The 27,820-nt window shown below is 49.7% G+C and overlaps 1 protein-coding gene across 15 annotated transcripts in view; it reads left to right on the top strand.

Annotated features, from left to right (window-relative positions):
- LOC149348587 (uncharacterized) overlaps nucleotides 1-27,820 on the top strand; it is a 176,909-nt gene that overhangs the window by 130,947 nt on the left and 18,142 nt on the right. For 7 of the 15 annotated variants that reach the window (XM_089588204.1, XM_089588203.1, XM_089588206.1 and 4 more), the window contains 4 exons: nucleotides 20,417-20,546; nucleotides 23,746-23,856; nucleotides 24,570-24,660; nucleotides 25,838-26,005. In XM_089588204.1, the coding sequence (XP_089444330.1) occupies nucleotides 20,417-20,546; nucleotides 23,746-23,856; nucleotides 24,570-24,660; nucleotides 25,838-26,005 (500 nt within the window). Of the gene's footprint in view, nucleotides 1-7,406; nucleotides 7,676-12,484; nucleotides 12,602-13,650; nucleotides 13,757-14,623; nucleotides 14,688-15,767; nucleotides 15,832-17,989; nucleotides 18,176-20,416; nucleotides 20,547-21,281; nucleotides 21,391-23,745; nucleotides 23,857-24,569; nucleotides 24,661-25,837; nucleotides 26,006-27,820 lie in introns of those variants that run through there. The other 8 variants (XM_089588201.1, XM_089588199.1, XM_089588200.1 and 5 more) reach the window with 5 other exon arrangements.

Genomic DNA, 27,820 nt, shown 5'->3' on the forward strand with positions numbered 1-27,820 from the left:
GGTAGGGTGGCAGCATGCGTGATACACTGCGCGCAACCAATTCTGGCAGCCAAGTTGGCTTTCCTTTTACAAATGTTTCCACATTTCTGCTCTCACCTGAATGAAATTGAAGTGCAGGCTAGAGTAGCGTCCGCTGAGCAAGAGAGAGAGAGAGATCTGGAAGCATAATGAAGGGGGAAAAGAGAACAGAAAGAAGTTGCAGTTGTCACAAAATCTTCTGGTCACTGCTTGTGTGGAACAGGCACGAAGGCTATGGAATGGAGGAGGGTAAGAGAGGGAAGTAGTAGAGGGTTCCACATGCCGTAACAGGAAAATTGGCCGACAATCGAGGTGTGGGCTGCACTTCCCCGCAGTTATAGCGAGCGACACTTACTCGTGTATTTGAGCGCCACCTGTTTGAACTCGCCGGAAGCTCGTCCGTCGGCATCCAGGGACACGACCAGGCTGATTTCTCGGCCTGTATAATTGGACTGGCTGGAAAGGGAAGGGCGACTGACCGTCAACAAATCCCTTTTCTATTGCAAAGATTAACAAGATTGGTAAGCTAAACGGAGTTGCCTCCCATCTTGTTTCTGCATAGCGCATTCGAAACGATAAGCCTTCTATTACGGAAGAGGGAAGAGAAAGTAAAGTGCGACTGCATATTTTATGAAGTAGCGAGTGTGAAAATCATGCATAATTTATCACGGACAACAATCTACCGTAGAAATAACCGTTCTTTCCCTGTAGCGTGAGGATGGGCTGCGTAAAAGGGACAATCACACATGAAAGAAGACAGGACAAGAAGCCCGTCTTTTATGCGATTGTCCCTTTCGCGCGACCCATCTTTACGCTGCAATGAACCAACTTGAGCAAGGTGGAAATTTGGGCGACTTGGTAAGAGTAAATTTTCACAGGTTCTCTATCTTCCTCGCACCAGAGGTGCCCCGCAAGAGACGGTTGGTTTAAATCAGAGTGAAGCTTGATCTTCGCACCGGAGGTGCCCCGTCAGAGACGGTCTTAAGATGTGTTGGCACGCAGGGATAAAAAAGGCAATAACTGAAGATTTATATACAAATATTTACAGAATATACAAGTTAGATACAATGGCAACAAGACAAACAACCAAAAGGTGGATCTGGCTAATACTAGGGGAGGCCCGTACTCGGCGTTGCCGAAGATGCGTAGCATCTCACCTTAGCGCAGAACCTCGTTTCCGGTTCCGGGGTCCGGTTTTAAAGACCTAAAGGCCCGGCCCACATTTCGTAGCAACCAATCATGTTACACTCCTCACATGATTGGTTTACCGAGAGCATGGCCAGCCCTCCAGCTTCCGTAGGGCAAAACGCCCTTTCCATTGCACAATAAAAGTGAAAAACAGACAAATACACTTTCGCGCCAGCACGTGCGCGAAACGGTACCGCGGGGCGGGGAACACCCGTAGTTCCCGGCGCGTTCGCGAGCGGCCGCGTTCCAAGGAAGGACACGCTTCGCTTTGAGCGCTCCCAGCAGCGTTCCGATGGCCCCGCGTACACTAACGATCCCTTACACGCCCTTCCCAAGATTCTACAAAGGGCTCAAATGGCACTTTTAGAATTACAAACAAAAGGGATCGGTGTCTGACACGAAACTACCCTTCGGGTGACATAACATAAACAAAACGTACACATTCAAATGCGCGTTTCACACCTGTAAAACCAGCGCATTCACCGAAGTCCAAGCTGTCGCGCTGCGACCAGTTGCACCAACAAAACCAAAAACAAAAAAATGCACACGGGCACCAACACAACATTAAGAAAATGCACACTTAAATACACACAGTGGCATGCCTGCCGTGCGCCGTAACACAGCGTCCAAGTTGGTGCGTTGCACCCAGTTCACCACCTCCAAGTGGACACCCTCGTCCTGCTCGCGAACGAGCACACACACACACACAGACACTCGCAACTTGAGCGTTCACTAGCACTCGCACGACGTCCGTAAGTGGCCACGTGAGCCTCCTTAGTCGCACCGAGCGTCCTTGTGTGCGTTCGAGCCACTACGCGTCTCAACACAATTAACGCCTAACTTCCACTCGGCTCATTAGGCTGGTGCCACAGCGGGGCAAGAACTCAACAGCTGGTTCCCTCCAGGATCAAACACATCCCGGCCCTCGATGGGTCCAAATCCCTGACCACACGACGCCCCCGAGGGCACGCTCTCTCCGACGCGCCAGCACGGGCCGCGCCCTGCGCAAGGGGCACATCCCCTTCTCAATCTAACCGTACCAGTGAGGCCGGTTTTACTACACTTGATCTGGCATACTGCAGTACGGAACGAACTGTTCCACGCGCCGACTTTCAAGGTGAAAGCCACGCACCCGCCTCCTGCCACTCCACCTCGCCCGGGGCCATCTGCACCTTTACTGCACGAGCAAACTTTGAAACCGCCGCTCCGTGCTTGATCAGCGCCCGCTGGCCCCGTGGCATAGTCTGAGACTGCATGAGCTCCCTGGCAGTTGCTTGACCCTAATTTGCCTTGTGGCAAGTCGCCACGCATCTCCTTGTCCTCGAAGGACCTGGTGGGACACACGTCGGGTGCGTTCAGCAACTGCGCGGCGCTCGGTCCCGTCGGCCCATCAGGCCAACCTTCGTTCTTTGCCTCGGATGGAAGGTCCTGGCATCAATAGCGCTACGGGACACTTCATGCCCTATGCCCGACACGGTGTGCCGCTGCGGCAACGCTAGACTTCCCCCTTTCACTCGCTCGCCAGTCTGGCGTCTGCCTTCACTGACCGTTTCCTGCTGAACAAAAAGCTCTTTTTCGTAGCTTGCTTGAGACCGAGCTTTTATTCCTGAACTCGCGCCCTCGTCCCTGGTCTCATTTGGGGTTGAGCTAACCTGTGCAGCTGGATCATCGGAGTGCGCGTTCACCGCCTCTAATACCGCGACGCTGCGTTTCGTCACTATACTTTCTTCAACTGCGATTCCAGCTTCGCAGAAATCTGGCTCACTTCTTACTTCTGTCTGGCTGTTTTCTTGATCTGTACTTGACAGGCATATATGCCTTTGCCTTCCAGCACTGGCGGCATCTCCACTCGGAACTCGGAGCAGTTCTCCCTGGCTAGTTGACTAGCTCTCCTAGACTCTTTGAGCTTAGCCAGCTCGAGCTCTAGCTGCTGGCACCTTGCTTCTAATACCTGCAAATCCGGAGGTTTTTCCTCGCATAGCGGCGCCTTTCCTCCATTCACTTTTGCAAGCTCTGCCTGATAATAAGCTAAACGCGCCTTCGCCAATTCTACTCGGTACTTCACATCAAGTGAGGGCCGGCTTGGATAACTCTCCATACCGCCTTCCGTACCCCTCAGCGGTCCTACCGGCTCGAACACATGCACAGGGACGTGAACAATGCGACGAAGGAAACTCAGTTTCGAAGCGTCGATCCGCATTGCCAGCTCCTTGGCGCCGGAGTCCACCGCCACTTTCACCAGACGCTGCGATGAGCTGTCGCACGCCGCTGGTCCTGTGCCCGGTGTCGTCACTTGCTGCGACCCGCCGGTGACCGTCGAGTTCTCGACGCGCTGCTTTCCTTCACCGGACGTAGTCTCGCGTCGCTGGTCCGCTGCCGTGGCCCTTGCCGCTGTCTCTCCGCAGGTCCTTTCTCGAACGCTGCTGTTGCCTGACCGTCGCCTTTCTCTCTGCCTTCAGTCTTCTGCTTGCGCCGTCATCCGATGGCCGCAGGATCCTGCCGACTGCGCCAGTAAATTTTCACAGGTTCTCTATCTTCCTCGCACCAGAGGTGCCCCGCCAGAGACGGTTGGTTTAAATCGAAGACTGAAGCTTGATCTTCGCACCGGAGGTGCCCCGTCAGAGACGGTCTCAAGATGTGTTGACACGCAGGGATAAAAAAGGCAATAACTGAAGATTTATATACAAATATTTACAGAATATACAAGTTAGATACAACGGCAACAAGACGAACAACCAAAAGGTGGATCTGGCTAATACTAGGGGAGGCCCCTGCTCGGCGTTGCCGAAGATGCGTAGCATCTTACCTTAGCGCAGAACCTCGTTTCCGGCTCCGGGGTCCGGTTTTAAAGACCTAAAGGCCCGGCCCACATTTCGTAGCAACCAATCATGTTACACTCCTCACATGATTGGTTTACCGAGAGCATGGCCAGCCCTCCAGCTTCCGTAGGGCAAAACGCCCTTTCCATTGCACAATAAAAGTGAAAAACAGACAAATACACTTTCGCGCCAGCACGTGCGCGAAACGGTACCGCGGGGCGGGGGACACCCGTAGTTCCCGGCGCGTTCGCGAGCGGCCGCGTTCCAAGGAAGGAGACGCTTCGCTTTGAGCGCTCCCAGCCGCGTTCCGATGGCCCCGCGTACACTAACGATCCCTTACAGTAAGTATTCATGATTTTGTTCACAGCGCAACAAGAACGGGACAGGAGACGAAAGGCGAAAGTGTCACTCTTTCGTCTTCCCCATACTGGTTGCGCTGTGAGCAAAATCATGAACCAACTTGCCCAACAACTCATCTTGCGTTCTTTACTTTTTTTCCTGCTTGTTTTTCTGCTTGAGCTGTGCTCTTACAGGGTTTAGGCTTAGGTTGTTTCGTTAAATTAGGCTTCATCCAAGAACACTGAGCGTTAGATTTATAAAGAAGCTGGTTCAAAATGGTCCGGGAGAAGTGCGACTAAAAACACACATAAAGGAGAACCAATATGGCGAATAAAATCTGAATAATTAAACCGTCTTCGTTTGAGCCATACGGAAAGTACCTTTCAATAAGGATAACGCAGTTTCACTAGGGAAGCGGCATGCTTTCGTTCCATGTGTATCATGTAGATAAGCAGAATGCGACGCTGGCGTGAGCATCGGCGCATGCTCGTCACTTGTTCTCTTTCTTGTTCTGCAGCAGCTTTTGCCTTACATTCTCATCATTCGTTCCAAAAACTATTTGGCCACGTATGAACGAATCTGCCATACTGCCAAAGTTGCAGGAGCGAGACATCTTCCTGAGATCTCTGACAAAGTGTTCTACGGACTCACCATGATCTTGGATGCGTTGCCGAAAAAGGTAGCGCTCATGAACTTCATTTGGGTGCTCTTCGCAGTAGGTGTGGAACTTCGCAATCACAGTTGCATAATTTTCCCGGCTCTCTCCGGCACTGAAGGTGAAGTTGTTGTAAATTTCCAGTGCTTCATCTCCTGCCACAGTTAGCAGTAAAGCAATCTTGGCGGCATCCTTTCGAGGCTCCTTGTTAGGCTCTGAAGCAACCAAGAAAAATTCAAACTTTTGTTTGAAAAGTTTCCACTGCTTACTGACTTCGGCGGTGAAGTGTAGCAGCCCCGGTGGCTTGACGAGTTCCATGCTGCTTTCTTTACCGCGCACGAGCACCGTGGCCGTGGCTTCCGAGCACTTCTGACACCATGTCTCGGTCTTTGTGTCGATAGATTCACAGCCGCGTCCAGTTCCGAGCAACGAAGACGCCCCGGCGTTTATTCGCGCTGGTTTTGTACATGTTGCGGGAATGGGAACAAGAAAGGGAACAAGTGACGAGCATGCGCCGATGATCAGGCCAGCGTCGCATTCTGCTTATCTAACGATACAGCCGTAACCGATATTCGAGCCCCGACCTCTGGCTCCTCAGGACGACATGTAACAGCCGCCGCGGTGGCTGAGTGGTTATGACGCTCGGCTGCTGTCCCGAAAAAACGCGGGTTCGGTCCCGACCATGGCGGCCGAATTTCTATGGACGCGAAATTCCAAAGGCCCGTGTACTGTTCGATGTGACTGCACGTTAAGGAACTCCAGGTGAACGAAATTTCCGGAGCCCTTCACTACGGCGTCCCTCATAGCCTTAGCCGCTTCGCGACGTTAAACCCCCTAAACCATGTCACTAAACCGCCGGCGAAGCACAAGTCACACGGCACCTCATGCGTCGGCTGCAGAGAACATGTGACGCTTACTTCGAACCCCATCACGCAAACTGCTTTCTGAGGTGAGAGCCACACGTTTTGATTGCAGCTCCGGCCAGGCACTGCCCCTGCTCGGCTTGGCCAAGGCCTTGCGTCTGCGGCAATTCGAAAATTCAATGCCAGAATATGTATTCGCCGAGTTTCACCGACGTTATGCGCCTCACAAGATTTAGGAGGTCCTGCCATCGCACAGAAGTTAAACGAACTGCAGTAAGATAAACCGCGATCTCGTTCCTGCGCGTCCCGCGGACGCAATGGACGCGCTCCCACTTGAGAGCGTCTTCGCATTTATTGTTTCTGTTCAAGAAAGAATGCAGAACATTCTTTTTCGTATTGGTTCGGAAGTAGTATTATATGATGTTCAGAATAAAGTTTTTTTGGTTTATGGGGTTCATCGTCCCAAAGCGACTCGGGCTATGAGGGACGCCGTAGTGAAGGGCTCCGGGAATTTCGGCCACCTGGGGTTCTTCAACGTGCACCGACATCGCACAGTACCGAGAATAATGCAAAATTGGATTGGAAAACGTTTATTGTCAGCACTGAGCGATAGTGGGCATTATACTAGGTGGCTTCGAGCCCATGGCTCTTGGCGACCTCGTGAGCCCACTCAGTGGCCCCGACTTGCACTAAGGCGAAAGCCTTTAATGCCTCATACTGTCATTAGCAGCCGTGTCGGCAGATGCGTCCGCGTTTAGGCGTCACTACTTAAAAAAAACTGTCCAGGCTGAGAATCGAACCAGAGACTTTGGCATTTGAGGTCATTAACTGCTCATTTTGCATTTGAACTAGTCATTAACCACTCATGGCTAGTTAGTCATGGTTGGTTAATGACTAACTAGTGATGACTAACCAGTCATTAATTAGTCATTAATCACTCATGACTAGTTAGTCATGATTAGTTAGTCATGAATAGTTAAGCATTAAGCAGTCCTGTCTAGCTAGTCATTAACCAGACATGACTAGTTCGTCATTAACCCGTCATGACTAGTTTGTCATCAACTAATTATTCATAACTAGCTAGTCATTAACCAGTCATCAATTAACTAGTAATGACTGGTTAGTCATTAACCAATCACCCAATTAGTCATGGCTAGCCAAACCAAGTCGACCCATAGCCGCCTCGTGTGTGGCAACGGCCGTGCAGCCAAAATTGCGTGGAAAGGCTTTCGCCTCCCGCACTTCAGATCCTCAAAGTGGCCCCTTAATTTTTTAAATGCTCATTAAAGCAAGCTAAGACTAAACCTAAGCAACACAATGCACTAAACCAACACCGCTTGCCCTTTGCGCCTTGCAGCGCTGAGGCGAGCGTCTGTAGTTACACGTGCTGGCGAGTCCGTGACAGTGCAGAAGTGGGAGCGAAAGAAAAATAGACACCGACGGTGGCGGAGCAGAGACATGGCACTGCTTCGTAAATCTTAAGGCGCACTGACGGAAATTGATGATGTACGACATCAATATGAATGGCATCGCTGTGTGAAACACTAAATAAGGTAAGATGTGTTCACTGTTCTCCCCTTGGCCGATAGGTGCTCACCAACGACGATGACGAGACTTAGCGACATCGTCATCATCGAACTCAGAAGCTATAAAAGGAAGAAGAACGCGAGAGGAAGGAGTCGTCAGCATAGAGCGTTGGAGTGGAGGACTGCTACGGGCATTCGTCAACGCCGGCCGCCACCCAGCGTCGCCTCAAAATCCTGTGCCAGGCTCCGAGAAATGCGGTCTTCCCGGTGAGCGTTCAGTGGTGAGTGCATCGCACTTTTGTGATGGGGAATGCTCTAAAAAACGTGTTCGTGTAAAGCCTATCACAACTCTACAACTCATTTTTCGCTCGCCATCCGTAGGTCAGACGCAGATTTTTAGATGAGGCTCTTTGTCGGCCTGAGGACTATTCGATGTGATGGAGCTATAGGTGTGCATTCGATGTCTCGATGAGCTGCACCACTTCCCAGTGATATGGGCCCTCGTGAACAAAGCGCGTGCCGCGCGTTTATTGGCGGTGTTGGGCACGAGGAATAGAGACGGCGCGTCTCCACGGTTGTGCCAGGCAGGGCAGGCCCTTACGTGGTTACGTGCCCACGTGCCGTGGCGTCGCATAAACTGTTATCGCGTTCGACACACCGAAACAAGATTTGTAATGCGCGTCGTGGTTCTGCCACACCCGAACGCCTCGGGTTACCTAGTCGTACGAAGCAGACGCGTATGTGGCGTCGCAAAATGTGTTCGTGACGACGAAGCGAGCCTTAGGCCGTGGTTCCGCCTCATCCAGACGCACTTTCTTGAGTCTTAATCAGGCCTCGTCTGGCGTCGCTTAGACTGTGATATGTTTGAGGAGGCGAAGTCGGTCATAGAGCGCGTCTTTTGGCTGGGCCGCGTCGGGCCTATCTCCAGGGACTTTCCATACTGGGCGTCTCTTGCGCTGCGTTGAATTTCGCATTACAGTGAATTTTCCGCGCCGGGCGCACTTGGTACCCAGCCCTATCAGCTCTGGCGTCTCTCGAGCCGTATAGATTGTTCTCGGGATTAACGCAACGAAGCTCGACTTGAGGGCGTCTCTGACGGCGCCGCGCTGGATTCCTCGCCGAACGACGCAACTGTTGTCTGTCGGGCGCCGCATTATTAAGGCGAAAGCCTTGATTGTCTCATGCTGTCGTTAGCATCCGTGTCGGCAGCCGTGTCGACAGATGTGTCCGCGTTTTGACGGGTGTCCACCTAGATATGAGACAGTTACTGCGTAATTTCCTGTCCTCAAATACAGTTTTCAAATTTTCAGTTTCTTCATTACGGCCCCCCTTTCTTCTTTCGCTGCCACTTCTTACCTTTCTGTACGGTGCGGCTCGGGTGTTCACCGAGATGACTGAGAATTGCGGCGCCAATTCCTTCCCTGAAAAACGCGTTGCATTCAAAGGGCAACGCATCGCGCCGAACGGATGGTGGCGTTCCGTGGACTCCTTGGCAGCGCTACAACACGCTGTCACGTTCCACTCCTAAAGGCGAAGCTTAAGCGCCGTTAATTAGCAGTCAATTAGTGCTGAGTGATTAATCCGTAATTAGTAACTAATTAGTAAATTGTCATTATTTCGTTAATTATGTGTGACGTCATCCAGTGGTGACGTCACAAGTGTCACGTAGGCAAAGTGGTGCGGAAAACGCTTTCGCCTCTACTCACTTTAGACAGTCGAAGTGCCCTCTGAATTTTTTTTCAGTCGTGTTCATGGGCGTCCGGAGGGGGGGGGGGAGGGGGGGGGGCAAGGGAGGGCGCTGCACACCCCTGGAAAATCACTCACTCGAACCGTGAGTGATGGACGCACGCCAGGGGCGGTGGTGCGCTCAGCCAAAAGGGTAAAAGCAGCCCCGCTTCCACGCTTTGGGTCACATCGGCGAAATGCCGCGTCCGGTCGCTCGTCGTTGCGCCGTTTTGAAACCACGCCACCGTCAGCTCTGCTGAAGGGCGACCTGTTGCAGACATACAGCGGCACCGGCGAGCACGTGTTTCGAGCCGTCTTGAGATGGGTGTCTGTTTCTTTGATCTCTAGAGAGATAGCGACACGGTGGCAGACAGTGCACAGGGCATCTTGTTTTCGCCTTCGTCGCTCGCTATAATGAGCATACGTTCGTGCGCCGGCCACCGATGAATTCTTCAGGAGGGAAGGACAAATCAGCCGTGTCCACCCCCGCTTTGTCGGGCTGCTCAGGGGCAAGCGGGCGATGGGTCGGCGCCGCCGCCGCCGCTCGCTGTCTCCTCCGATCCACGGGAGGGCGCAGTTCGGTAGAAGTGCCGCTTTCAGAATCTTCGGCAAAGGGGATTAGCTGCTTTTGTTCACGGCGACGCAGTCTCCAGAGGCGCCCCCACACCAGCGTTCCTTGCGTCTTCTCCGAAAACCTGCGCCTTTGGTCAACGCAGCCCGATGGCGCCTGCCTGGCTCGCCTGTCACCTCTGGCTGAGTTAAATCAAAACAGCGCCCATGTACTGTGCGTGTCAGTGCATGGTAGAGACCCAGGAGGCCGACAATATCCGGAACTCTGCACTACTCCGTCCCTCATAGCGTGAGTTGTTTTGGGGCTCTGAACCCCATAAAAACACACAAAACAAATTTTCCGACCGGTGTGGCGAGTGTCCCTTCCCCTTGCAAGTCGCGCGGCGTACCTTTCACCCCCAAAGTAAGCCCTTGCACGTGTGCGCGCCTCTGTGTTTGTGCTTCGGTGTTTTTAGTGGCCGGTTGTCAACGAAGGTGAGAACAACCAATACAGCGGACGAGAAAACGACGAGCGGCGAGCAGTGTGTGTGCGGTTGCTCGACTGTGCGGATGCGCGAGCAAGATGGAGTGAGGTGTATGAAGCTGCGAGAGTGCATTTATCTTGTAAATAAGTTTTCGTTGTATATATAAGTCATCTTTTGTTTTCAACGTACGCGTTCAAACGTTTTTCCAATCAATGTGCATGATGAGTGTGTACCGAGAGCATGTAATGAAGCACAGGAATGAATTTATCACCCGTGTAATTACGCAATTCGCCCAGAAAAATTCCAGGCGCCTGCAGTTGCTGTTCAAGGAAGACTGACTGAGTGACTGTAGTGTGTTTGTGAACATATTGTGCTTTGTGCTGGTCATCAATCCGGGTGAGTCGTGAACCCGTATGCAGCAAGACTGAGCACTCTTCTCCACGAAGTGATAGTATCTTTTTGCATTTTTTATTAATTTTAATTGCTTCTTCGTTGATAAACTTTAATATATCTCTCCTAGGCGCGCATTAATTTGCGGTTTGTAATTTTTCTTTCATGTGTGTATTTTACTTCTTTTTTATTTATATATAAAGAAATAAATTTACTCCACAAATAGTGTCTTTTCTCTACGAATATACCCCCCCCCCCGCCTCCTCCGGCGCCAACAACCAATGGGACCCCCCCTGCAAAAATTCTGCGGACGCCCTTGGTCGTGTTCGGTATGACAAACGGTCACTCAGAACACTTCTCGGTTCTAGTGCCATGACAGGTGTCCCGTTTTACAGAGCCCTGTATTAACTCGGTGCCTTGTACAGAATTGTAGTACAGAATTGAATTTTTGTCATGTCGGTTTTGACGAAGTAGCACTTCGGACGCGTCTCCCTGATTGTGCCACGACGGGTGCCCCGTGCTACTGGTCCCTGTTGGAACCGATGCCTGTCTGGCGCCTAATAGAATTTTTAAGGCGAAAGCATTTCATGGCTCATGCTCGCGGTGTCAGTCCGCGCGCTGGAATCGTGCCAACTGTGGCCTCTCCTCCGCGCAGTGGCGCAACCTCCACCCCGCCTTAGCAACCGGCGCGCCGGTAGGGGGCACAGCTGTGTATAGCAACCGTGACGTCACACAGTAGTGGTAGAATGAGCGCGTGCGCGTCGGCGGTGGCAGCTGCACCGCCGCTCCTTCGCCAGACGTCTCGTTGCAGTCGAGTGCGTGAGACGCATGGCTCCGAAGCGGCCCAGTGATTCCGCGCCCAGAGGTTCGGCGAAGCGGCAGTGGGTTGACGACAAGGCTTTCGCCAAGCGCACTTTGGAATTTCCAAAGTGTCTTCAGTAATTTTTTTTATCGCGCACGATACGACGAAGGGACACTTAGAACGCTTCGCGGTTATTGTACCACGACAGGTGCCCCGTGTTACAGAGCCCTGTATTAACTCCGCGTAAAAACCGAGCATGGTGGCAATTACCACCACCCCGTTTCAAAGGGGACGCTCCTATCTTCCATCCATCCATCCACACTTGCCATTTCTCTGCGTGTCCCACATGCGTTTGTTTTCAACCAGTGGCCGACTAATTTTTGCCGCTCCCCAGAGGGCGCCTCGCCACATTTTGTTAAAAAGGCGGATTCTAGCTGTCGGAACTTCCGCTATTTTATACATTTAGCACCGCTGACTTTACAAGGTTACATTGGTGTTTTCAATGCTGCTCACAGGTGCAAGGGCGGAATACTCTGTTCGTCGTGTATTGTAGTCGCTTTCTTTTGGGAATCATCAGAACCGGTGTTTTCTTTTGGGAATCATTAGAACCGGCGGTAGTCGAAGGGGGAACATGAAAATGTTTTTATGCTGAATGCCAGCAACAGAAATAATACCTTAGTAATGTTCCTTCCAGACTGACTCAAATCATTACGAGTCCGCCGCGGTGGCTCAGCGGTTTGACGCTCTGCTCCTGACCGAAAAGGCTCGGGATCGATCCCAGCAGCGGCGGTCGAATTTCTATGGAGGTGAAATTCTAGCGGTTTGTGTACTGTGCGATGTCAGTGCACGTTTAAGAACCCAAGGTGGTTGAAATTTCCGGAGCCCTTCACTACGGCGTCCCTCATAACCTGAGTCGCTTTGGGACCTTAAACCCCCTGAACCAGCCAAACCAACCAACCAACACTCCCTTCCTCTAATTTCCGCTACCTAGCGGTAGCTAGGAAATTCAGTTCTTTTTATTCTTTCCATGTTCCTAGAACTTCTGAAGCCGCCTGACAGCTATATTGCCTTTAGAAACTTGGTACCGAATAACCGGACTACTGATGTTTTGATTTTGTACGTTAGCAGCAGCAAGAGCCCGTATCGGCCTGACCCTGGGTACAGAAGAAGAGGGTGTACGCTTCGGCTGTGCGGTCGTCACGTGGGTGTTACACCAAGCGGCCTGCTGGTCTCCCCGGCACGGTGAGGATAACGAAGAAAAATTTCCCCTTTAAGACTCTTGGTAGCATGCAGCTCTTGTCTTCACATACCGTGTTGGGAATTTTGTTCACAGCAAGAACTACTAAACGGACAATTACGTGGCAGGGAAAGCCAATATAAGGTCACGTGACGCCAATAACTCGCAGTCACGTGTCATCACGTGACCAGCCAGAGGCACTTGACCATGTTCCTGCTGCCGTAGTACTGGTAGCGAAGGTTGCCGCAATGTTTTAGAGCGCAACTGTTTGACGCGAGTTCCTGGGTTTCGGGGCGTCGCCGTTGTCCCTCGTAACCAGCTCCGCCTAGCTGCACGCGCTCCTGGCGCCATTTCTCCCCCGCGACCAAGCCGAAACGTTTAGCCGCCGCCGTTCGCCACTGCGAAAAATCTAGGAGCTACAACCTTGCAAAACGCACCCATTTTCGCTTCCCTGGGCAGCTAATGTACCACTAGCTGAGGCGCACCAATTTAGCTCTCCCGCATCTCCCTGCCTGTGCGGCGACGAATACAGTGCTCGGGTATTCCTTGTACAAAATAAGGAGAATCGTTCTGTCTCCGGAGTCGCATACTACTTGCACGAAACGCTTTGAAAAAAGTAGTTTGCTCCCTGAGTTGGGCATTAAGTTCGCAAGCGCAAGCATACAGACTGGTAGCACATGCGAACGTCACTGTGAATTTTTAAACTAAAAAAAAGGTATACAATCCAAAAGTATGCAATTTGTATTTGTATGTACCGCCCTGAACTGGCTTGTCTAAAAGCAGCTCAAGCATTTCTCTTGGTAGCAAACCAACTGCGCTTTCAAAAAAGGCACCGGCTTCATCAGGCAGCGATTGCGTTCGTACGAAACTACGTTTAGATTCAAGTGAGAAAAGTGCTGCCCCACTGGTTATCGTGGTCTGCTATCAAGCGCACGGGTCCCTCGACTGCACTTTTGCATCCGTATATCAGCCGATTAATAGGTGCAGTTCTGTCCCTGTTTCGTGCCTGTATTTTCCTGCGTTTATTATCTTTCGCTTGTCTTCTCTCACCCAGACTGGGTGCCCTTCTCGGAAGCCAAAGCGTGGCCAGATCGCCTCCGCACCTCGAAGGAGCCGCCTTGAGAAGCCACGTGCGCGCAGAGAAGCAAAGCCTAGAAAAGGTGAGGATCCGAGGCGTCCCTTTCGTGTCACCAACACACTATGGGATGGCGCGAATTCTGTCTGTCCGCATTTGTAAATACACGTTATGCGGGCGAAGTCATGGATTCCTCAGATGAGCGTGCGAAGTGCGACGACGACGTAAGTTTATGAGGCGTCGTTTCTTCTAGCCTTCTGGTTGCGAATACTGAATTGCAGAGATTGATGCTGTGTCGCACTTCCAACAGTCACTGAAGCCAAGGCGAGCAGTTGCTGAATTCAGAGCAGTTGCTTCGAATTTTTAGCTATGGAAAAAACAATTATAGGTGTAACGTAACAGACCGCAAGCGGGCGGAGTTTGGGATAGGAGAAACTCGAGTTAATGACATCATGGCTCAAATAAAGAGGAAAAAATGGGCTTGGGCAGGGCATGTAGTGCGAATACAAGACAACCGCAAGTCCTTAAGAGTAACGGAATGGATTGCAAGAGAAGGCAAACGTTGCAGGGGGCGGTAGAAAGTTAGCTGCGCAGATGAGATTAAGAAGTTTGAGGGGGTATGGCGGGCGCAGCTGGAAAAGTCCAGGATTAATTGGAGAGACATAGGAGAGGCCTTTGCCCTTAAGTGGGTGTAGTGAGGGTACTGATGAGTTATTGAACATCGCCGAGAGAGATACTAAGATGGCTACATGCATTCATTCGGTTTCATGGCCCCTGGCTTCTTCCGTGTCGGCTGAACTGAACAGGGCATTCTTTCACCGCAGACTGCTTGTTGGCGACTCTGCACGACCTGCTAATGGTCACTGCCAGCGGTGCTCTCTTGTTTCGGCGAGGGCTTACCTGTCAAAGCCCCCTGCAAGTGATACCCATGTTGTTCGTTACTACTTTCCAGGTGCATTTCAGTGGCGCAGCACTCGGACAGCGTAAAGGCAAGCATCGGGGCCATCGTTCCACGAGTGAGTGCCGAATTTGTTTTAACTCATTCGTTGGGCCCTTTCTTCCACCTTGGGCAAACGATGACTAGTGGCCCTATTCGGGTTCGAACTATCGCGACGTAGTCACGACTCAATTTGGAAGATATCTGCCGTCTCGCCCCCTAAAACCTTTTCCGAGTAGGCCAATATGTCGGTGCAGTTTAAAACCGGGCCACTATTCTTTATTCCACTTTTGAGTTATGTTCATTGCGGTACGCGCTAATTAGTTTCCCCTGCTACAGGTGTGACAACAGCTGACCACCCGTCTTTTTCCGCCTCCCTCTGCTTGTTCCAGTGGTCCAATTTGGCGCCTGCGCACACACAAAAATTTTCTGAACGGAATCGTTCGCTAAAATAATTCTAAGGTGAAAGCCTTTCTTGGCTCATGAGTGGCGTTCGTCCGGCAAGACAGATCTGTAGGCAATCCAACACTACCCACATAGCAATCCAACAATCCTTTCTTGGTTCATCAGTGGCGTCCGCAAAAGTAAAAAGAAATAAAAAATAAGCCTGTAACTAAAAAGTAAAAACGAAAATAGTGCAAAACACAAAATAAAATAAAAAATAGAAAGCGACCTCAGAAATGGAAGAAGATGGCTTATGGTCTGTGGGCTCTGAACGTCCCATAGCGACTCAACCTGTGAGGTGCTGAACGTCCCAAAGCGACTCAGACAATGAGGGACGCCGTAGCGAAGGGCTCCGGAAATTTCGACCACCAGGGGTTCTTTATCGTGCACTGACACCGCACAGCATACGTGAGAGGGAGAAAGAGAGGGCAGGGAAAGGCTTCCGAATTTCCGCTTTTAAGCAGACAGCGCAAACTTGTATTTTTTCGGACGGGCCATGGTGGCAGACCATGGAAGGTTGCACCGCTATTATAAGATTTGCGTGTACCAGGTCCGATGAGGCATTGCATTTCGCGATTGATTAGGTTCAAATGGGTGAAAATAGATGCTTCAGAAGTAGCTGTGGCTTATATTCATCTCAGATGACGGCAAAAATCTTTATTCTTACACAAATTCTTCCTTCGTTGTCGCAACAATCTGTACGCCTGCATTCCAGGTGGCTCTGGATCTCGCGGCGCTTTCCTGATGGCTTCGGATAGCATCGCATCGACACCGCATCGGTAAGTGGCCAGTCTGCATTCCTTGTAGCGCTTGTGCGAAAAACTTCAGACCACTCCGGCGACCCGCATTAGAGCAGTGCGAAAGCCAAACGCCTACATGCTATAGCGACGTCCGTGGCTGTTCTGATATCCATGTACTATATCAATGTCCATGGCTATTTCGACATCTAAGCGTATTTTTTCGCGTTTTTTCGCGTTTAATGAACTTATTACACCTCATCATCCAAATCTTGCGCTCGGCAACATTTTATCACACACTGTCACAATCACTCTTTCACAGATGGATTACATCGCTGAGGACACTCTTTGCCGGCGCGATAAACCCATACAAGCTCTCCCATTAATAAAAGGAGTTCAATCGGCTTTTAGACTGAGCGAACATGAAATTCGGCATCAGGGACATTTTCTTAAAGGAAGTAACAGTCTACGTCACGACTGAAATGGCCAGCTTTGAATAGTGATGGGTAGAGCTGAAGACGGAGGGAGTAGCAGAGTGGGTGAGGGAGCAAAGTGATTTTAATGAGACGAGCGCCGCATGTAGTGAGTAGGACAGACCATCGACGTTACCCTCAGTTACCCTGAGGGAATTCCAGGAGATGGCAATGTTAACAAGGGCTAGCGTTGGGTCAGGAGGGGGAGTGTGAATGTGGTGAGGGAATCTGCAAATCGCCTGTATTTAGTGAGTGGGCTCTTAAACGGCCTGATTTTAGATTAATGTTCGAACGAAGAGACACCTGCTCCAGGCACTTTTTGCAAACCTGTAGTGAGGGGGGGGGGTGTCTCGGCCGACCAGTGGGCACCACATTTTTTGGCGTCGTCTGAGCCACGTCGCCAGCAGCACGCAAGGTGAACCGACCACTCTACAACGGCCTAACTAGTTTTGCGCATCATATGTAATCCCAAGATATGTAATGACCCCAGTGGGCCCTTAGGGTATTTGAATAAATAAATAAGTAAAATAAATATACTTCATCGCGCCACTTGTTCTCAGTGGAGTGAAAGCATCGGCTGCTAGAAGACTCCTTCCACAAATCTTGCTGTCCTCACGAGTTCGAGAGCACACTCTGCAAATCAGAACTCGCGTTCGTATACTTCCTTCAACTGCGAGCAACTTGTGGGAAGGGTCGTAGCCCCAGTGCAACGTCGGCATATATGGCAACTGCCAAATTTTAGCGCGATAACATTACTGCTGCCGTTTGCGCAAAATCATTATGTATCGTGTTTTGTGATGTTGCTTTATGGGATGTGCATAGGAGATGAGAGGTGGAGAGCAGGTGTAGCCGCAACCTGTCAGACAAACAGGGGTGGGGGGCGCAGTAATGGAAGGAGGACAGCGCAGTGCAATGGGAAAAAAAATGGTCGGGGACGGAGAGGTGTAGGTGACCACTACCGCCAAGTACGAGCGTTCTTTGCTCATCGTGTGTACAGGACCTGCCTAAAGAAAACGCTTACCATTCTGCCTCATGAATCGCATTGATTCTCTGTGAATTTTGTTTTATTGAGGAGAGCGCTTTCAAAAAAACTTTCGCAGATAAAAATAATAAATGAGCGTTTCCAAACTACAGCAGGCACCGAAACTTCTGCCGCATACAGTGATCTCTTTCACGTGGCATTCTGATGGTATCTGCCTGGTTTGATGAAAATGAATCGGAAAGCCCGCACCGTCGCTAGAGATACCAGCAGGAAAGCGTATTTGAGAATAAGTTGTATTTGCCGCGTAATCTTCCGTCGGTAGAGGCAGGACTAAGGAAGGTGAGTGAAGCAGAAAGTATTTGGTTTCGCGGGCGTTCGTTTGCAGCCCGTCAATGCACGGGGGCTGTGCCCTAAAAGGCATATTCCAACCTTACATACTTAAGTGGCCTTTCCTAAAACGAAAGGGTTGGCTTTTGCTCCTTGTTTCCTCTGTATCTTCTGGGCTCTGCAGCTTTGCAAGGTGTGTCTTTGAGCTTCCATTCAGCGAATTCACAAAGAGACTGACTATGCTGCTTGTTTTGAAAGGGTTTCCCTTTGTAATCGTTCATGCTTCACGGACACTTCGAACCTCTGCACACTAGACTGCAGAGCCTGCAGTCCCGTCGATATCTCTTATAACAACATAGCGAAATGGCAGTCTCTAACCACTGCCTTCCGGGATCTCGTCTTTCTTTGTCTCCTCCAGTCTCACTGTCTTCCTTGGAAGCCAGGGGGTCTTTGGAAGCAAGTGGTGGCCCCAGTCAGATGCACTCCGCATCTTATCGGAGCATCCTACATTGACTTCGTCACGGAAGCGTCGCAGCTGCACAGCGCCACGGATGCGAAACCACAGCAGCGCATCCATAACTTCCAGACAGCTGCGGTGCACAAGGTAAGCAGAGGGTGCTGCTTGTGAATAATACGTGCGCCGCAGGACGGCGTGCGTGAGTATTCTGCCTAGTAGGAATTGTTCTATGATAACTCATGAGGCAGTGCCCTACTCTTTGAAGATAGGGTAGGGTGTCTTAGAATTCGTAGCTACAAAAAAAAAATTAACGAAGATGACACATGTTTTGTGTGGTAGATCTGTAGAAGCAATTGAACACCTTATACTCAGATGTGGTGGTGTCCACCCGGATGTCGATGCAGGCACAGACACTCTCCCTGAGGACTTAGGGTTTAGAGAGCACAATGGTCATGTAAATAAATCTGCGGTGGAAGTTAGCGAAATGCTATTGGCGGATTGGTGGCTCAGAAGCAGACAGGTGACATAAGGTTACATGTGCAAGGAGCCGCATTGAAATAGAATGGAAAATTTAAACAGAGTTAAACAAAAATAAGAAAAAAAAAGCCGAGCATGGTGGCAACTGCCACCGCCCCGTTTCAAGGGGCACACTCCTCTTTCATCCATGCATCCTTGCGGCGGCTGTTTCTAATGGAGATGAGAATATTGGTAGGGGGAGAACTGTGTCGTGTTGATGGCACTCTTGCGGCGCCTTACAGGCGCGAATATGAAGGCAAAAGGAAGCAGACGTAGAGGCAAGGCAAATACCGCTTTTTCTGACCCGACCGGAGACTGGCGTGGAAGCTCCCGAACAGAACAGGTTAATCCGCCCAATATTGTAAACGGACGGTTTCACCCTGGTCCTTTGCAGGATCGGCATTTTCCAATACGTTCCCAACGTTGGGCCTACTTCCCGCGCTGCTGGCGAGACCTGCGTAAGCGAGGCTTCGGTAGAGAACTCTTTTCAGATGCTGCAGCTTTTTTCAGCTCCTTTGCTCAATGACTTCACGCTAGGCCTTTTACGTCGCGCACTGAGCTAAGAAGGGCATTCACGTCTCGCAGGCTGGTGGGCCCTGGGATGGCGAAGGGAACGCCACAGCCAGCCTGCGAAAAACGCCAGCTGTGCTCTCTGGTGTGCGCGAGGCTTCAAAGGGTGACAAGTGGCGAGTAGGGGCGCAGCGCCGGCTGCTCCACTGCAAGGCCACCTCGCTAGAAGAGGTGCGTATGGCGTTCCGAAATTCAGCAACGCTTGGATGACGCTACACACGGCAATAGTTAGAGCACGCGTCAGGTAGTCGGTAGCAAATGTATCGGAGGACATCTCGGCTATACTTAGAAGCCTCTTGGAGGCAACATTGAGTGTCGAAGTTACGAACTGGACGCGTGTGTGCCCTGTAATTCCTCAGCGTTCTTCAGCGTAGAGAATGACAGTTTAATCGCGCGGGGTGCTGTGCTGCATTGAATACGCAGTGCTCTGATGAAGTGGCCAGCGCTGGATTGGATCCGAAGCCCTCTTCCAGGGATTCCTTTTTCTTTATTTTCCTGATGATGTAGGCACTGCCGATGACGCTATGAGGTCACGTGTGGTTTCGCACCATCGGCTGTGGACAATGACGATGCCATATTTGCCGCTTGATGACCAATATAAAGCCTTTGTATTAAAACTGGCAGTTTGATGAAAGGAGCGCATTTAACGGCTTTCTGCATGCGAGTAATTCGATGTATGCGCCATACGCTGTAATCGGAGTGTGAGTTCAGCTGAACTGCTGTTCACTTCGCGTACGAACAAAGCATTGATGCAGCAAGTAGTCATAGCTGTGTTAATCGTACCAACTAGAGTCCAAGAGTACTCCGACCTAATGATTCCCATTCCCTATACTCCCCCATATACCATGATGTACTCACATGTCTGGCACTAGACTATTCTCTCTTCTAGGAATCCCCAGCCATCGCAGTGGCTCAGTTATTGCGCTCGGCTGCTGACCGGAAAGACGCGGGTTCGATTCCGGCCGCGGCTGTCGAATTCCCCTACAGGCGATATTCTATTCTAAAGCCCCGTGTACTGTGAGATGTCAGTGTACGCTAAAGAACCCCAGATGGTCGAAATTCCCGGAGCCCTCCACTACTGTGTCCCTCATATCATGAGTCGCTTTGGGACGTTAAACTCCTCCAAACTATATAGCAGAAAAAACATTTTTGCGATGGGTTTTGGTGCCGACATTAGCAAGAATTAAAGGCAAAGACAAAAAAAAAGGTTTTCTCAGGCGACTGCATCTAGCAATGCATGAAAGATGCGTGAGAAAGCCAGGCCTTCTATTTCAACTAGAGGAGGGCATCCACTTTCCACAGGCTGTCGGTCGGCTCAAGGCGAGGAGAATCCTGCAGCCGCCTTGTGTCCAATGCAAGCGGTGCTCTCTGGTCTGCGGTACCTCTGACGGCCTGCAATGGACGTGTGTCGTCAAAGGCCATCGACAAATGCGTACGTATGGCATTCCAATATTCAGCAACGTTTTGGTGATCCAACACTTGGCAATACTTGCAGCATGCGTCAATGAGTTGGTAGCAGGAATCAGTAGAGAGTACCTAGGACATATTTCCTGGCTCTTGGTCGGAAATTAACGTGTCATAACTGTCAGAGCAGCTCTCTGAAACTATTATCTTTTCGGCATAGCCATATTTCTCTCGATCATCCCTTAAACCATCTACTGCCAACTTTTTCTTGAGTCTAACCGTCATGATTAGTGAAAAAAAATATTAGGTCTATCTCAATGTGCGCGTGCCGAAGTCTGCAGCATGTGCGAATTCAATGCCCCCTGGCGACAGTTTCGGTGCGGAGCCCGTGGCGTATAGCGAGCGTATCATTTCCATTGGAGTAGTGTATAGAATTCGCAGGCGAGCCTAGTATTAATACAGCGGCCAATGCTGTACGTCCCCTAAACATATTAACCTATATCAGACAATTTCTCACCTTTTCCGATGCTCCTTTCTCATACCTGCGTACATCTATCCTGCAGTGCGGTATGCATTATGCTGCGGTAGACAATTACGGACCATTACAGCATTGCCTGCTGTGTCCTTATGAACTGAGTGGGTTTTGTTTCAGCCAGCATATGATCAGGTTTCGTTATCTAATCTATGCTAGCTTGTTCTTAATGCTGCGGGTACGCCTGCAGTGGAGAACCGTGACTGAGGTCCATCATTCCTTTATCCACAGGGTTCCTGCAGCCGTGCTTCCAGGGATGGCCGCAAAGAGGCCGTCACGTGATGGACCACGTCGGCGCTGAAGCCCCCATTTGCGCTCCAGATTCTGCGATGTCTTCCTCGTGAGTACGCCAGTGGGCGCAGATTAAATGCAGAGCGGCTGGGCCACAACAGCGATTCCACCGTGACTTTGAGGCTCCGAAGTTTTCGCAGAGAATGCCCGCAGGTGTAGTTCTCAGCGCACGCTAAATACAAGTTTTGATTTTGGATGCAGATCTCAAAGAGGTGATCTGTCTAACAAACACCGGCGACATGTTTTTAAGGCATGGAACTGGCTCGGTGGTTATGGCGCTCGGCTGCTGACCCAAAAGACGCGGGTTCTATCCCGCCGAAGCGGTGGAATTTCAAGAGACAAAATTCTAGAGGCCCGTGTACTGTGCGATGCATCGTTGCACGTTCAAGACACGAGGTGCATATTCACGCCCCCATGGGCGACCCCAGGTGGTCGAATTTCCGGAGCCCTTATCTACGGAGTCCCTGATAGCCTGTCTGTTTCGGACGTTAAACCCCCCCAAACCGTAAACGAAACGTTCCAATTCAGTTTGCGCCATTCCGTTGGAGGCTCAAACTCGACGGGCACGGCTACGTCAAGACTAGTGACCCGCCTTTCCCTTTGACTACATCTCTGCTGAGACTGCATTTCCCATTTCGTCAATAATTGTAGCCTCAAAGCTCATTTTACAAAGCTTGTTCTTTAAGTGCTTAATAATATTAATCAAAGGGGGCAACACTTTACGACTTTCGACAAAGTGGGAAGGGAACCGGCGTCTAAGGGCAAGAATTCTACGCATTCCAATTCTACGCATTCTGTATTTCGCCTTTGTGCACAGTCAATTATCTTATTGCCTGGAAGCATGGGGTGGTACATATAAAACATACCTAGATCCTGTTTCTCGCCTTCAAAAACGAGCTATTCGTATGATAACTTATTCAAATAATACATACCCCAGCAGGTCACTCTTTCAGCAGCTTCGTATCTTACCCCTATCAATGGCATATAAACTGAAGATAGCTGAAATAGTAAACAATGTAATAAAATCTAACAACCCCCTGCCCCTTAGTTTATTTAGATTACCAATGAAACAAACAAGAGCTGCAACCTACAATCTATTTAATTTACCACCTTGTTACAATATGTACGGCCGGAGACTCCTAGAATACAGCGGAGCCCATGTGTGGAATGAAATCCCTAATGAAGTTAAAGAAAAAAATAACTTTTCGGCATCTTTAAAACACTATTCAATTTCCATGAAAATGTAGGAATGAATTCAATTGTGTGTGTTAATCTTGAAGTTTTTTTATTTTACACGTTCTGCAGTAATATTGTACTTGTTTTGTATTTGGACCCCTCACTAGCCGTAAAGGCTATGGGTCCAAACAACAGTTTGTGTACTGTTTCTGAGAATAAATAAAGAATTAAAAAAAAAAGCTACCGAATATCTTCACCATTGTTGCAAGAAAGATGAGAAAAGATCAGGCTGAAATGCGTTTGGCAGGTACTCACGGAATTTGTTCCCAGAAAACTTCGAAATCACAGCGGCGACCCGTATTGGACCAGTGAGAAAGCAAATCATCCTTACTAGATCGACATCAGTGGGTGTACTGACGTCCATGTACTATATCGACGTTCATTGATATTTTGACGTCTAAGTGTGTTTTTTCGCTTTTAAATAACTAATTGCACCTCATGAATCAAAAATGTTTTTTACAGGGCAATATTTTATCACACACTATCTGTGACAGTCACAAAGACTGCTGTCATGGCGAAAATGTTCTTAAGGGAGGCTGCCTGATCTTTTCTCTGCTCGAGTCTGTGCACTCAACATGGCGACATCATAGGCTGAGGCGCACCAATTAGCTCTCCCGCATCTCCCTGCGTCTGCGGCGACGAATACAGTACTCGGGTAATCCTGCGCAACGAGAATCGTTCTGTCTCCGGAGTCGCATACTGCTTGCGCGAAACGCTATCAATAAAGCAGTCTGCTCCCTAAGTTGAGCATTAAGACTGCAAGCATCAACGGGTTGCGCATACAAACGTCACTTCCTATTTTTAAGACTCAAAAAAAGGTATATGCTCCTAAAGTATACAATCTATGTTTGTATGTGCAGACCTGAATTGGCTTGTCTAAAAGCAGCTCCGGCGGTTCTCTTCGTAGTAAACCTACTAAGCTTCTAAACAAGGTACCGCATTAACCAGGTAACGACTGCCTTCGGACGAAACAGCGCGGCCATTCAAGCAAGGAAAGCACCAGCGCGATATTCGGGCTGGTTATCTGGATATCTGCTATTAAGCGCACGGGTCCCTCAACTCCACTTTTGCATCCTTGTATGAGCGGATTAATAAGTGGAGCTATATCTGTTTCATGCCCATCTTGTTCCGCGCGTTTATTATCTTTCGCATGTCTTCTCTCACCCAGACTGGGTGCCTTTCTCGGAAGCCAAAGCGTGGCCAGATCGCCGCCGCACCGTCCACCAGTCGCCTGGTGAAGTCACGTGCGCAACGGAAGAAGACTGCTCGGGCACAGAAGGTGAGGATCCGAGGGGTGGCGTTCATGTCACCAACACACTGCCAGATAGCTCAAATTCTGTCGGTCCGCATTTATAAACACACGTTATGCGTTCGAGGTCATGGATTCTTCAAATGAGCGTGCGAAGTGCAATGACGACGCAAGTTTCTCATGAGGCATGTCAGCTTCTAGCCTTAATTGCAGGGATCCATGCTGTGTACCACTTCCAACAGTCGCTAAAGCCAAGCGAAGCAGTTACTGAATTCTGAGCAGCTGTTTCGAATTTTGAGCTGTGGAAAGAAAAATGATAGGTGTAACGTTAACGGTCGGAGTGGGTGAGTGAACGAACGCGGGTTAATGCCATCATAGTCGGAATAAAGAGGAGGAAATGGTCTTGAGCAGGGCATGTAATGGGAAGGCAAGACAACCGCAAGTCCTTAAGGGTAGCGGAGTGGATTCTAAGAGAAAGCAAGCGTAGCAGGGGACGGCAGAAAGTTAGCTGGGCCGATGAGATTAAGATGTTTGCGGGGACATGGCGTGCACAGCTGGCAAAGGACAGTGTTAATTGGAGACACAAGGGAGAGGCCTTTGCCCTGCAGTGGGCGTAGTCAGGCTGATGAGTTATTGAACATCGCCAAAAAAGATACTAAGACTGCTACATGCATTCATTGAGTTCCATGGCCCCTGGCGTCTTCCGTGTCGGCTGATCTGAACAAAGCATTCTTTTGCCGCAGACTGCCTGGCAACGGCTCTCCATGATGAACTTGTGGTGGCCGCCAGCGGTGCTCTCTGGTTTCGTCGGAGGCTCAGGTGCCCACCCCGTCGGTAAGCTGATACCCACGATGCTACTGCTCTCCAGGTGCATTTCAGTGGCATAGCACTTCACAGCGATAAGGCAAGCGTCGAAGAGATCGCTGCACGAGTCAGTGCCAAATTCGTTTTAACTGATTCCTTGGGACCTTTCTGCTGCCTTGGGGAAACGAAATCCTCCAATGAGCCTTACTGTTTGACTTGTGACCCTATTCGGGTTCGAACTCTTCTCGTGCCGTGTTTCGACTCAATTCGGATGCTCTCTGCCGTCTCCCCACCTATCGCCTTTTCGAGTAGGCCATACTGCCACCACCCTCCGCTTGTTCCATTGGACCGATGTGCTTCGCTCCTAGAGAAAATTGCCTAAACGGACTCATTCGCTGCAAGACTTTAAGCCGAAAGCCTTTCTTGGCTCATGAGGGGCGTTTGACCGACAAGGCAGATCCATAGCCAATCCAGCACTAGCCACATAACAATCCAACTGGCTAAATAGTCCTTTCTTGGCTCGTGAGTGGCGTCCGCAAAAATAATAAAAAGCGCTAATATAAATAAAAATAGAAAACAAGGCTAACAGTGGTAAAAATAAAAATAGAGAAATAAAAAATAGAAACATGGAAATTAGCAAAACAAGACAAAATTGGAGGGGGAAAACGAGGACAGGGAAAGGTTTTCGCCTTTCCGATCTTGAGCAGACTTTTAAGTCCAATTTGTGCTCATAAATATTTCGCTTTTTTATGTATTTGGAGAGAACGCCTGTTCATGTGATTCAATAAATCAACTAGGCTTGCATTCCGCGGAGACATGTAGGCGTTCTCCCTTCTTTGTCATTGTAACTCCGTGGGCAGACAGATTTTCTGCCCTCAAAGAGATTTTCAAACTTTACACTTTAGTGCTCTTTCCTATAACGAGACAATTCGGTTTCGCTCCTTGTCTCGTCTGTATCTCCTATGCGCTGCAGCTTTGCAGGGTGTCACCTTGAGCTTCCACTCAGCGAGTTCACAAAGAGAATGTCTATGCTGCTTGTTTTGGAAGGGTTTCTCTATTTAATCGTTCATGCTTCGCGAACACTTCGAACCTCTGCACACCAGACTGTAGAGCCTGCAGTCCCGTCAATATCTCTCATCTTGTTATACATAGGCAAATGGCAGTCTATAACCGCTGCCTTCTGAAATCTCGTCTTTGTCTCCTCCAGTCTGGGTGTCTTCCTTGGAAGCCAATGGTGGCCCCCAGTGCCCCTGTGGAGCACTAGACTCCCATCAGCCCACACCGACTTCGTCACGGCAGAGCAGCGCATCACTTCGGCGGATGTGAGCTCAAGCAGCGCATCCGCCGCCAGCTCCGGACAGCTGCAGTGCAGGAGGTGAGTAGACGGTGCTGCTCGTGACTAACACATGCACCGCAAGGTGGCGCGCGTGAGTGTTCTGTTTGCGGCGCCCTGACTGCTGCGCCGCCTAGAGAGCTTCGGTTGTACCAGTGGGTGTATGCTCAGTATTTTGTGCTTGGATTTCTGAACAGCATTTTATTTAAGGCTGATCTGTAGGAATTGGGCGCAGGCCATAAGGACCTTATTTTCCCTTCTTACTGATGTCGATCTGTTGACGACTCCTTTAGTGTTGTTTTCACGGGTGATCTTTTAGAAGAAAAATACGCAGCGCATAAGCGCAATTTTTTATTTTGTTTGGGACATAGCGCATGAGCTTCGCCAAAACTTATTTCTTGTTGCTTCCTGCAATATTTTGCATTTCATAAACAATATGATTCAGAATTCTTTCAGTGGAATTACCAATATAAACAAGCAAAAATAAACATTTTCATGAAACCACTTCATCCTATTGTGTGCAACTGAGAAAAGCGGAAAGCCGACTCGTTAACAGCAAAATGTTGTAAAAAGAACAGTTCTGGACACATTATTCAAATACTGATCAACTAATTCAGCCGTGCTTAGGTGCTTCTAGATGCTTGGCGGCATTTCCAGTAAAAAGGTTGCGATCCGTGACTTTAATACGTCTGTATGCACGGCATGATTAGAAATGGCATATTAAAATAATTGCGCTCCACTATAGACGATGTAGTTGATCATTTTAACAACAAGTAAATGAGAATCGAAAGCATTGCTATAGAAAAAAATAAGAAGCCAGGCAAGTAATCCAAGGGCCCTCATTATATGTGGTTCCAATTCACGCAAGCAGAAGAGACCATATTTAAAATATCGCGCGCAGCATAGGACTGTAGGCCCCGTCACAAAAGGAAACCTTATATAACTCGGCACTATCTGTTGTAGAAAACGATTGCCTACAGCACAGGTGATGAGGCTTGATCCCGGATTGCGTGTCTCGATGAGTGTTTGCCCCGATTGAAGTGTTGCAGCAGATAAATATGCCGTGAGAATAGCCGGAAAATTTTTCTATATGGATAGAGCACCGCTTTTGAAGTTGGTTTAATGGATGGATGGATATATTGTTCGAGCATATGCATAATCACTAATTATTGCCCTGGATTTGCTCAGTTTAGTGCTTCAATTCATATATGGAGAACTGGTTATGTAGAATTGGTTTTGTCGAATAAAGTGAAACGCCCTGTTTACAATAGTGGAAGCTGGTTGTCAGCGTTGTTCGCTAGGAGTGCAGTCAGCCTTTTTCTTGGGTCACTTTGCGCGGTGCATTAATTGCCTGTCGCACTTGGATTGCGACGTTATTGCACACTTGACCGCTTGAAGTTTAGAACAAATTGTATGTTTATCATTTATACAAACGTAATGTACCTACGCCCCGCGTCTACTGTAACGCTTCAGAACTTTATCTCGAATTTCTTATGCCGTTGTGCGTCACTCAAGTTGAAATATGTGGTACCTCAAACTTGTCACACAAATGCAAACTTCGAGCTGCACCCTCAGTTATCGCGAGATGCCGCGCTGCGGTGGCTCAGTGGCTACGGCGCTCGGCTGCTGGCCCGAAAGGCGCCGGTTCGATCCCGGCTTTCGATGGAGGCGAAATTCTAAAGGCCCGTGTACTGTGCGATGTCAGTGCACGTTAAAGATCCCCAGGTGGTCGAAATTTCCGGAGCCCTTCACTACGGCGTCCCTCATAGCCTCAGTCGCTTTGGGACGTTAACCCCAATAAACCGAACTTGTCGCGAGACGAAGTTTGAGAAAGCTGTATAGCTTTCCTGTGTAGCC

The sequence above is a fragment of the Amblyomma mixtum genome, chromosome 4 (assembly GCF_055824585.1).
Source record: "Amblyomma mixtum isolate Tamu chromosome 4, ASM5582458v1, whole genome shotgun sequence".
NCBI classification, from domain to species: Eukaryota; Metazoa; Arthropoda; class Arachnida; order Ixodida; family Ixodidae; genus Amblyomma; species Amblyomma mixtum.